This window comes from Scylla paramamosain, chromosome 31 (genome assembly GCF_035594125.1).
Source record: "Scylla paramamosain isolate STU-SP2022 chromosome 31, ASM3559412v1, whole genome shotgun sequence".
NCBI classification, from domain to species: domain Eukaryota; kingdom Metazoa; phylum Arthropoda; class Malacostraca; order Decapoda; family Portunidae; genus Scylla; species Scylla paramamosain.
Window position 1 is genome coordinate 592,501 of NC_087181.1, and position 12,500 is coordinate 605,000.

General features: G+C 37.8%; 1 protein-coding gene across 1 annotated transcript in view; it reads left to right on the forward strand.

Moving 5' to 3' along the window:
- LOC135116363 (neuronal acetylcholine receptor subunit alpha-10-like) overlaps positions 1 to 12,500 on the forward strand; it is a 132,347-nt gene that overhangs the window by 7,037 nt on the left and 112,810 nt on the right. Inside the window, 1 exon segment of the mRNA XM_064033743.1 lies at positions 1 to 1,277. This exon segment is cut by the window's left edge and continues 493 nt beyond it. Coding sequence (XP_063889813.1) covers positions 1,229 to 1,277 — 49 coding nt within the window. The 5' untranslated portion in view covers positions 1 to 1,228.

Genomic DNA, 12,500 nt, shown 5'->3' on the forward strand with positions numbered 1-12,500 from the left:
GCTGTATTTTTTGTGGATTGTACAGTATCAGTCAATAAGTCAATTAGTAAGTCAGTTAGTTAATGTATCTGTCTGTCTATTTATCTATCTGTCTGTCTGTCTGTCTGTCTGTCTATCTGTCTGTCCGTCTCTCTGCCTTTCTATCTATCTCTTTCTGTCTATCGGTTACGTAATCATTCAGTCAATCAATCTGTCTTGTCTATCTATATCTACCTACCTACCTACCTGTCTACCTACTTACCTATTTATCTATCTCTAATTATCTATATCTATCTATCTATCTAGGTATCTATTTGTCTGCCTATCTATTATCTATCTGTCTGTCTATCAGAACCAGATAATCGAGAGGAAGGTTAGTCTTTCATCTTGACCAAAACAGTGTGAAAAGTGGAAATATATATATAAAAAAAAGTTTAGAAAATGATTTCGTAAGAGTTTATCTAAGTGTATATATGTACTGTATGTGTGTGCAGAAAGTGTACCCCATAGACTGCTGTGTGTACGTAGGCATGAATAAAAATGATCTTGAGGAAGTGTAGAAACGTAATCTAACTTAACATAGTCTGACGTAACCTTACAACTAGATATCAAGACAAGCAAAGTGTGAACATGGTGGGGAAAAAGTTCACTTAGAAGACATTGGACGCAAGGAATTGAATGTGGTTTTCTAAGTTTTAAGTGTTGAAAGAGAGAACTTAAAAAAGGTCTGACGAAAAAAAAAAATAGTTTTCTAAATATTAAGTGTTGAAAAGTGGACTTAAAAGTGGACGCAGGAAGTGAACATGGTTTTTTAATGTAAATGCTGAAAAAAAAAAGTGGACTTGAAATATTGCACACAGGAATTAAATATGATTCTGTAAGTGTTAAGTGTTGAAAAGTGCACTTCAAAGACTAGACACAAGAACTGATTATGATTTTGTAAGTGTTAAAAAAAGTAAACTTAAAAGATTGGACAGAAGAATTGAATATGATGTTGTAAGTGTTAAGTGTTGAAAAACTGAACTACAAAGACTGGACGCAGGAATTGAACATGATTTTATAAGTGTGAAGTGCTGGTGTGCATTAGTGTGTGTGTGTGCGTGACGCGAGCAGTGATGGCGAAAGGAAACTAGGGCAGCGGTAGTGACGGGCGAAGGAAGGAGGGTGGCAGTGAGGCAGTGACGGGCAAGTGACGCCGCCTCACCTGTGCTGGGGGCAAGTGACGCCAGTGTTCCGTCAGCCCTTGAGGATGACGCGCGTCACCTTGCTGCTCTACACCCTCACCCTCGGCGCCAAGGGTGAGTGTGCCTGCCTTTTTTCACCTTTGTGCATTTATAGTTTAATTATTTTTTATAGTATTTTAACTCTAATGATTCCTATCTTAAATGACGCCACCCGCTTTTTTTTTTTTTTTTTTTTTTTTTTTTCAAGGTTGAGCGTGTCTGCATTTTGTCACCCTTGTGTATTTGTGATTTGATTTTTTTTTTTTTTTTTTAACTCTACGCCAATCAAATGGTATGGTATATTTCAGTGGCAGAGTATGTTTTATGATGAGTACTTAAGTCAGAGTAAGAAATAATGAGTTTAAGCCTTGTAATCGTATTAATTTTAGTTATATATTTTTAACTCAATGTGATGAAATAGCATGGTATATTTTAGGATTAATATCTGAATTAGGACAAGGAGTAAAGAGTTTAAACTTTAATTCTATTCAATTTGTATTTTTAACTTTACACTGATTAATTAAGTGGTATAGTATATTTTAGTAGTGTTTAACTCAGAACAGGAACTAAAGAGATTAAGCTCGTAGCCTTTTTCAGTAATCTTTTTTAAAGTCCAAATTGATTGAGTAGTATAATATATATCAAGATTCGTGCTTAAGTTATAATAAAAAGTAAAAAGTTTAAGCTCAGTAACCTGATTCACTTTATATTTCAACTCTTATATTAGATTGCAATATATTAATTTAGGATTAGTATTTAAGTTTGTATCGTTCCCGTCAAAGAAAACCCCTGAATGAATGTTTGATTTAGTTAGCGTGTGTGTGACGCGAGAATGATGGAGAGAGGGATCCAGGGCAGCGGCAGTGAGGATCAGTACAAGTTTGCAGCGTTCACGTCACAGCAAGTCACTGGGTGAATGGTTTACTTAGCCCAGCGACATGACGGAGTTGATTTCACTCTTTACTGGCTAATGTTCAGTTACTGGTACTTACTCAGTCTATATATCAACTTCAAGCTGATATTAAATGATAGAGTGAACTGAAGGATTAGTACTTAAGTCTGCATCGTTTTCGTCGAAGAAAGCCACTGGATGAATATTTTATTTAGCACAGCTACAAGGAAGAGTTAGTTTTCACCTTCACACTCACTGGTTAAATTACAGATACTCAGCATTTCATGTTCTTTATTCGGTCTGTATTTTAAACAGCAAGCTGACTGAGTGGTACAATGTATTTGAGTTTGCATCGATGTCGTTAAAGAAAACCACTGAGTGAATATTTTGCTTACCACAGCGACAAGGAGTCAGTTTTCACACACGCACGTAAAGTTGAACATACTCAACATTTCCTATTACAGCCTTTTTTTTCTTTTTTTTTTGGTCAGGCATCGCTCGAGCTTGATTCTGACAATTCATTTCCGTTCGTTTCTGAATAGAGTGAATAAAAATGTCCCTTTGTACTCCGTGGGCACCGGAGGGGAGGAGAATTTTACAGTTTTTACTTGTTTTTATAATTTTTTCCCTATTTCCATTAAGGGGAGGCACTGCACAACAGCTGATCTGTCACGAAATTATGTCAGGAATTGAAATGGCAACAGAAAAAAAGTGAATACATTTATGAATGCAGAGGGCGAATGTAAAATGAATGTCGAAATTTGAGAGAGAGAGAGAGAGAGAGAGAGAGAGAGAGAGAGAGAGAGAGAGAGAGAGAGAGAGAGAGAGAGAGAGAGAGAGAGAGAGAGAAATTCATATAGTGTTGTTACAAGACATAACTGTTAATTATATAATAACACACTTGTGGATTCATTAATGACACTTTCACGCTTCACACTCAACACTTTGTAACTTGAAGCGTTTGATATGAAGTGAAGGTTGTGGAGAGTACCACCACCACCACCACCACCACTACCACCACCACTACTACTACTACTACTACTACTATTGCTACTACTATCACCACCACCACCACCACCACCACCACCACTACTAATAAGAATGTTCTATATATGCATATTTCATGTAAAAATTATACCAATTATCTTCAAGGATGTTTTGAGTTTCCATAATTCATGTTGTATACGTACATTTGCTCTCTCTCTCTCTCTCTCTCTCTCTCTCTCTCTCTCTCTCTCTCTCTCTCTCTCTCTCTCTCTCTCTCTCTCTCTCTCTCTCTCTCTCTACCAGGAAGTATTATACATTATGCAAAAGAAGACGAAACGAAAGAAGAAAGGAAAATATGAAACACTCTCTCATTTTTTCTTTCTTTTTTCCCTTTGAGGTGGGGAGCAGTTACGTTTCTTTTTGTTTTTTTCATTTTTATATATTTTTTTGTTATTCTTCATTTTGTCAGAGGTTGTTGAGTCCACTTCGTTCTCGTTTCCCTTTTTTTTTTATCTCCTTGTTTGTATACTTTTTAATTTTGCCGTGTGCTTGCGTTACTTCGTTTTCTTTCTTTCTTTTTTTCTTTTTTCTTGTGTGTTTTAACTTTGTAACCCTTTTTTGTTTCTCGGGCAGGTGGCAGGACGCAACGGAGGGGGAGTGTGCCAGGAAGAGGGTGCAGCTGATGGGAGTGTTATCTTGTGTGTGTGTGTGTGTGTGTGTGTGTGTGTGTGTTCTTTCAGCGCTGACTTCTCATTTTTCATGGAAGGGAGATCGAACAGGAGTAAAAAAAAAAAAAAGAAAAAAAAAAGAAAAAAAGGAAAAAAAAGGAAAAAAAAGAAAAAAAAAGAAAAAGAAAAAGTGTCTGTTTAATTGGCGCTTCCTGAAATCTGGTATAGACACAGTGCTGAAAAAAAAAGTTAATTGATTTATTCCTGGAGGTGTGTTAGTCCTCTTTTTAAAGTGTTCAAGTCTTAGGAAGGCAAAAAAAAAAAAAAGAAAAGAAAAAAAGAAAAAAAAAAGAAAAGAGAAAGAAAAAAATAAGCGGAGAGTTACTTGATATTCTGGAGGCATCTTATCTAACCTGACCTAAACCTAACCTAATCTAACATAATCGAAACATAACCTAACTTAACATAAAACTAACGTAACCTAGTCTAACCTAACCTAACCTAACCTAACCTAACCTAACCTAACCTAACCTAACCTAACCTAACCTAACCTAACCTAACCTAACCTAACCTAACCTAACCTAATCTAACATAATCGAAACATAACCTAACTTAACATAAAACTAACGTAACCTAGTCTAACCTAACCTAACCTAACCTAACCTAACCTAACCTAACCTAACCTAACCTAACCTAACCTAAACCTAACTTAACCTAACATAATCTCATCAAACTCTCGGATGAAAACGCTAATGTTATTTCAATATTTCCTGAATCATCACTTCTTGTGCTTCATTCGTGTTACTTTGTCACTCCCCAGCACACTGTTCTGTTCTGTATTGGCTTCCTTTCCTCTTTTTCAGTTTTCATGTTATTTTTTCTTAAGTTATCCCTTTTTTTCTTCATTTTCTCTGTACTGGTGTGATTTTATTCAGTCTTATTTTTTATTATTTTTTTTATTTTATTCATTTATTTATTGATTTATGTTAATGTCCTGAGGTCAGTAATGCGACTTTCTGGTTGTCACACACACACACACACACACATACACACATTATTATTATTATTATTATTATTATTATTATTATTATTATTATTATTATTATTATTATTATTATTATTATTACTTACACACACACACACACACACACACACACACACACACACACGTATATCTTTCCCAACTAGTCTAATGTCGATCTGGTAACCTGTTTTTTTTTGCCTTAGCAGCTTGTCAATGATGCTTGTTTCTTCAGGACGTGAGACTTTCGTGGAAGGAAGCTTGTTTGTTCCTGGGAAGAGTCTTGCAAAACTCCGTGAATATTTCGTTCAGAGTTGTGTGTGGGAACCGTGTCTGTGTGTATGTATGTATGTATGTATGTATGTTTATGTATACGTATTCGTCTATCTTTCTTTTGTGTCTGATTTACCTGTTTGTCTGTCTGTCTGTCTGTCTGTCTGTCTGGCTGGCTGGGTAGCTGGCTTTCTGGTTGGCTGTCTGTGTATGTATGTATATATGTATGTGTATTCTCTCTCTCTCTCTCTCTCTCTCTCTCTCTCTCTCTCTCTCTCTCTCTCTCTCTCTCTCTCTCTCTCTCTCTCTCTCTCTCTCCAAGCCGATTCGTGTCATGTTCATCTGAATCATTTAGTTTATCTCTCTTTCACTACTTAATCACTAGCCTGCCCAACTCTCCATTACCTCCGCCGTCCTGTGTATCTCATTTAGCTTCTGTTATATTTTATTATGCTGTTTGTCTGCCGTTTCCATTAGCATCCCATCTGTGCTGTCATGCGATGTGCTGCTGTGGCGTGATGTGTGTCCTTCGCCTCTCGTATTCTGTCTGTTATCTATGTCCATATTTGTTCCATTTAGGTGTTCTGTCTGTTTTCTTACTTATTGCTTTTAAATTCTGTCTTGTTTTGTTATTAGCTTCCCCGTAAAGTCTATGTTTCTTTGCTAATTACTCGTAAGTTCTCTCTATCACCTTACTTAGTACTCTTAAGTGTTGTCTGAATTCTTACTAACTAATCTTTTACATTGTTTCCTTATCAGTTTCCCTCAAGCTTTGTCTGCCGCCTTACTTTTAAATTTTCTCTGCCTCATTACTATTTTCTCCAAAGTTCCGTCTATTTTCTTACTGTTCTGTCTGTCTTAGTTTTATTTATTTTTTCTTCAGTTTTCTGTGTATTTGTATTTTCATCTCATGTCACATTTTATCCTTTACTTGGTACTTTACTTATGATTTTTTTTTCATGTAATTTAGATTACTTTTTATATAATCTTGTCATATGCTTTTTTTTTTTTTTCTTTCTTCCTTCCTCGTGTTATTTTTTCAGCGTTTTGTCTTTTTTTGGTTCTTTTGCTTGTTCTACACTGTCTTGTTTTGTGTTCTCATCCTTTCCTCTGTGTTCCATTTTTTCTTCTTTTCTTTCTCAAACCGACTCATTTTTTTCTTCACTCGATTTGTACAGATATGATTTTCAACTTTTTTTTATTTCTTCTATTCCCAATATTGCGACTTCCTGGTTGTCACACACACACACACACACACACACACACACACACACACACACACACACACACACACACACACACACACACACACACACACACACACACACACACACACACACACACACACACACACACACACACCAATTTCTCTTTTGTCTCGACTATGAAAAAATGTTAGATGACAGAGAGAGAGAGAGAGAGAGAGAGAGAGAGAGAGAGAGAGAGAGAGAGAGAGAGAGAGAGAGAGAGAGAGAGAGAGATTGTACTCATTCTCTCTCTCTCTCTCTCTCTCTCTCTCTCTCTCTCTCTCTCTCTCTCTCTCTCTCTCTCTCTCTCGCTTCCCAAAATTGTGAAGAAAGGAAGAAAAAGGGAAAAGGCCATATTTACATAATTACTCAATCTATTCTCGTCCTTAGTGTAATGCTCTGGAAAGGTCACGTGATTACTAGAGGAAAACTTAGTAAAATATTCTATGCTTCTTGTTTTCCTTGTTTTTCCCTTTTTTTCTTTGTTGTAGATAATTTGTTAGTTTATTTTTGGTGTTGTTTTTGTTTTAATTTCTTCTTCTTCTTCCTTTCTTTCTTTCTTTTGTTTATTTCCATTTTTCTCTGGTTTGTCTTGTGTTGCTTACTTTCTTTTCCTTTCGTTTGGCTCTTTTTTTTGCTTCTCATTTCTATTTCTTTTATTTTTTTCTTTTGACTTTTTTCTCCTCTGATTTTCTGTGTTTTTCCTTTTTTTTTTTTATTTATCTTGTTGCTTGCTTTACTTTTCTTCCTTCTTTCTGTTCTTTATTTATATTTTTGTTTCATTTATTTGCTGTTACATGCCTGCTTTATTTGTTTTCTTTTCTTCTCTCTTCCTGTCGTCTATGTTTTGTGTACGAGAGAGAGAGAGAGAGAGAGAGAGAGAGAGAGAGAGAGAGAGAGAGAGAGAGAGAGAGAGAGAGTCGGCCTCCCCTTCACTTGAGATAACATTCTCAGGAAGCTGTAGATGTTGTTGAATAAAATCTTTTCACTCCAACACACTTCCTTTGATGGTTGTGAAAGAGATTCGGACAGCAGACACACACACAGACACACACACACACACAAAGGAAACTGAACAAAAAATAGAACGAAAGTAAAGTAAATTAAGGTAATTTAAACTAAACTAAACTAGATGAAATAAAAAGTAAATCAAGCAATGCTAAAACTAAACTAAACGAAACTAAAGAACTAAAAAATAAAACTAGATTAATTAAACAAGAAAAGCGTGCGAGCGAGCGAGAGAGAGAGAGAGAGAGAGAGAGAGAGAGAGAGAGAGAGAGAGAGAGAGAGAGAGAGAGAGAGAGAATAGCACTCTCCAACAAACTTTTCCTTCAGATAGCGTTCAGATTAGATTATAGTTGAAGAAAGAAAACTGATCAAAAGTATCTGTATTAATTAGATTCACACAGCGGAGGATAGATTAACACACACAAAAGAAATATATGAACGAATACAAGGGTAGAAATGTTTTGTTCTCCCTTCTTTAATTAACTTTGCCATTAGATAAAACTCAAATAAGACAAGTACTGGGAAAAAAAAATCAGCATTCTTTGTTTGAATAGACAGATAAAAAAATAAAAAATTGAGATGGAACGAAAAGAAAATGATCAAGCTTTTCCATAGATTACGTTCAGATTAGATGACTATTGACGGAGCGCAGCAACAAAAGCCTCTGTGTTCATTACTGTCAGCGGAGACTTGAGTTCCTTCCCAGAGTTAGGTACGACTTCCATACCAAAGAAAGTTGAGAGAAGGGTCCGCACCTACTCAATGTTTTTCAAGAGATTTTTTTTTTTTTTTTGTGTGTGGACCAAAGAATTAAAGTTTAAGTACATGTGTATCTTTTGTTATTATAATTAGTATTAGTATAACTATTTATTTAGTATATTGCTATTTATTTACTTGTTTATTTTCCTATCTAATTTTATTCTTATATTTCTATTTATTATTATTTTTATTGTTGAACTCAGTCGACACGAGACTTGTTTAAAAGCAGTGGTCCGTATTTCAAAACGTTTTGTTCTTCCTTATGGATGATTTCCAAATGTTACAAAAAAATATTTATCAGATTCTCGTGAATATATTTCCCATTCACGGCGCAGATTCCTTTTTCAATCAAAATAATGAAAACGCCTTTGAATGCCTCAATAACTTCCACCAGAGTCTGTTAAAGGTGTAGAACTCTTGTCAAACTATCGCTTAGTCACTAAAATCATGGAAATTCCACTGAAAACCCTAATAACTTCCACTACATCCTGTTTAAGATGCAGAATCCTCGGCACATCATCAATTATCACGAGAAACATAACGCCACCGAAAGTCCCTATTAACTTCCCTTGAACTCACAACATTAATAAAAGTATTCCTGAAAACACCAATAACTTCCAATAATGCTGGTTTTAAATGCTTAATTATTGTTACATGACCACCAGCTATCACTAGAATCATTAAAACATTCTTAAAAACCTTAGTAATATTCCTTAAATTCACTAACTTCTGAAAACACAGCCTTTTTAAGATGCAGAAACCTTGTTACACTAACTCTCACTATCACTATAATCATGAGAACATTCTTAAAAAGCCCCGTAACTTCCACTAAGGCTATTAACAGTGGTCGAGATAAGACAGAGCCTCGTGTTGGAAGCAGTCTCGGTGTCTCGGTCTGTGTGTCTCGGTGCTTCAGCTCCTTTGCTACATTCAGGGCAGCGTTGATCCAATTAGCGTGAGATGCCACTTAAGAGGGAGCTTTATTCTCTCTCTCTCTCTCTCTCTCTCTCTCTCTCTCTCTCTCCACAGACATGTTGATAAATAAAAAAATAAATTTATAGATAAATTGACCAATAGAAAAAGACAAATAGAAACAGACAGCCAACCAGCCAGCCAGATAGATAGACAGACAAACAGACAGGCACACCGACAGAGCAAGCAGTGCCGGTCCACACAGACAAGCAACCAGACACAGACAAACATACAAGTAGCCAGCCAGACAGCGAGCCAGCCATCCACCTAACCAAACAGACAGACAACCAGTCAACCAGCCAAACAAATAGACAGCCAGACACATACACAGAGAGCATATTGGGTCCACACAGCTGTACACAGACACAATGGTCGGTAATGAGGCGTGAGGAGCAGCGCCACTGAATCCGTAATGAGGAGAAGGGGAAAGGCATTCACACCTGTGTAGTACTGCTGTGTTACTGCGCTAGTGACCTGCCTACCTGTGTGCCGGGGTGTGTTACCTGTGATTGGCGTGCTGAGACGTGAGGCTGTGAGGGGACAGAGAGAGAGAGAGAGAGAGAGAGAGAGAGAGAGAGAGAGAGAGAGAGAGAGAGAGAGAGAGAGAGAGAGAGAGAGAGAGAGAGGAAGGGTGAGAGGAGGACAGGGATGGAGGATTTGTGATTTTGTTGACTCGTAGTGATATTGTTTATTGACCACATATATTACACGTATACATATAACAGAATTTACAGCCAAGGTCTTTTGAGGCAAGGCTCTTTTATGGATCTTGCAATTACTTTTCATTTTTGCAGGCAGAGAAACTGAGAGAGAGTGAGTGAGTATACTGCAAGCATTTGATCAGACCTTTTCTTCTTTCTTACGCACACTCCTTTTCTTTCTTCCTTCCAGTCTTCCTCCATCACTCCCCCCACCCATTCTCCTTTCCTCCCTCCCTTCCTCCCTCTTTCCCTCCTTCCCTCCCTGTCCCCTCGTCTTCCATAGAACATAACATAATAAAGTAAGGGACGCTACAAGAAACAGTCAGGCCTACAGGTGGCAGTACCATTTTTCTTTCCAACCTTCCTTCTGTCGTTCCTTCCTTCCTTCGTTCCTTCGTTCACCACAAGTATCAGGTACCCTCGTTTTAGGCCAAGTCCTCTGGTACCTGTTCTTCTCATGGTTTGCTACACACTCCTGCCTGCCTTCCCTCCCTCAAGCATCATTCAACGTGTAACAAGTATATTTACCTCGGCATGGTGGAGCACGCTTAACTTTTCCCATAAGTGATATCGATACATAGAGGCGGTAGATTCTAGTATAATGTCATGTATAAAATAGATAGTGGATACTTTTTCTTAGTACTGGACGGCGATTGATGCTTCCTATTTCTATATTTTGGTAAGTATGTTAGGATTCGAGTAGGTGCGAGACAGGGTAGGGAGGTAGGGTGTCTTTAGGGACTGGCACCTTAACGTGTGGTGCTTTGTCTGAGCCACCCCGTATAGGATTGCTGGGCTAGTATATAGAACCATATTCTAAAACACGGCGCACCTCGACTACTTTGAAAAGACTCTAGTTGAAGTGACACGGATTTTTAAGGATGTTTTTTACAGTTTTAGTGAAAGATTAACAAGATTTCTACATTATTAACAGGGGAGACACTCTTGAGAACCTGGCTAATGATCTCTGTGGCCTTTAAAAATAGGCGTGGTGAGAGAGCAATGTGTTTCTGAATACCGGTCATGGAAAGATGAAGAGAGATGTTCGCAGTGCTGAATATGTGGCGGATTATGAATAAAAGAAGTAGAAAATGACAGGCGATCCATCATTTCCACTCCGTAGGGACGCGTCGTAAAGTTTTGATGGAGTTTTCTTGCTGTGTTTCTGCAGAAGATTTGTGTTTTGTAGAGGAGGAAAATGTTGAGGGTTGGGAGTTTGGGAGTTTCTGGAGTCCCTTGTCATCTGTAAGCTGTGGACACTCAGATGTTACAGTGGCCGTGTCCTGAGGTGAGTGACGTTATCCATCGCAGGTTCGAAGGTCAGTGAGACGGAGATGAAAGCTGAGGCCACTTCGAGCTAAAGCACGTAGTCCCAAACTTTATCTTTATCTTGTCATATGTTGCTATTCCTGAGTATTGAACTGAATGTCTGAGGAGTAAAGACTTTCTCTATTACTGTCCATTTATTTAATTTTGCCTGAAATGGTTTGTAATCGGATTTATCAAATGCTGTGGTGTTAGGTAATGCATCCAGTGCTCGAGAGGCCAGTGAGACGGAGACGAGCGCTGAGGCCACATGCAGCAAAAGCATTATGGCCTTATCTTTACTTTGTGATCTGTTGATGTTTTTGATTCTTGAAATGACTGTCTGGGGAGTAAAGAGAGTTTCTCCACCAGTGCTTTTCTGTTTAACTGACCGCCGCGGCTTGTCCTCAGGTTTAAGTAATGTACAGATTAACTCATTCAATACTGGAGGGAACGTTCACATTTCCTTGAATCATCAGTTGCTAGTCAGAAGAGCGGAAAATAACTCGATGATCAGTTTCTTTTTCACATATATTGGTGACTGGCCAAGAGCAACTAATTATAAAAAAAAAAAAAAAAGATCACTTCTTCCACGAGGGCAACGATGACAGAATAACGATAGAAAAGAATAGCTGAGTTGCTCCCGTATTCTTTAACGCACTGGCCTCTCATAATGGTTATTCCCTCTCTTTGTAAGCGCAGAATCCTTGTTAAACTCACTAGAATCATCAGAACACATGAAAACAGCCATAACTTCTATTACAGCTGGTTGGCAAGATTAAGTATCAAGGTGTTTAAAAATACGAACCCAATAGAGACGGCTGATTTAATCCTCCTCTAGTCACGTCCATGTCACAGGAAGGCGTTCATCGTGTAGAGAATTGAATTGCATTTAGGGAAGCAGCTCAGAATCTATACTTGTCTTTGTCTGAGGAATTCACGGCGCGGGAATTAAAGACTATTTCTGGATTAGTGTTTTTGCGTGTGGCATGTTGGGAATTGAATCGCATCTAGGGAGGAAGGGAGTTCAGGATCTGTCTGTTTAACTTTTCACTGCTAAGACTGTCCTTTGGGAGTATTGAGAACACCGCACTGTTTAGAAAGATACATACAGTGAGAGAATACCAGAGGGACAGGTATGAATGCAGCTTGGACAGACAGAGAGACATATTAATAACCTTTTAGACTGTCCTTTGTTAATATTGAGAACACCGTAATGTTTGGAAAAACACACACAATAAAAGAATAGAATGTTAAGTCTGTTTCCTAGGCTACAGAAGCAACTTACGAGAAATATCATCATCATCATCATCATCATCATCATCATCATCATCAATCATTACCATAACCTAACAGTCAGCGGGCGGATGTTATCATTATCATCGTCACCACCACCACCACCACCACCACCACCACCACCACCACCACCACCACTATTAGCTAACACAGCCATCTCTGGGATCAC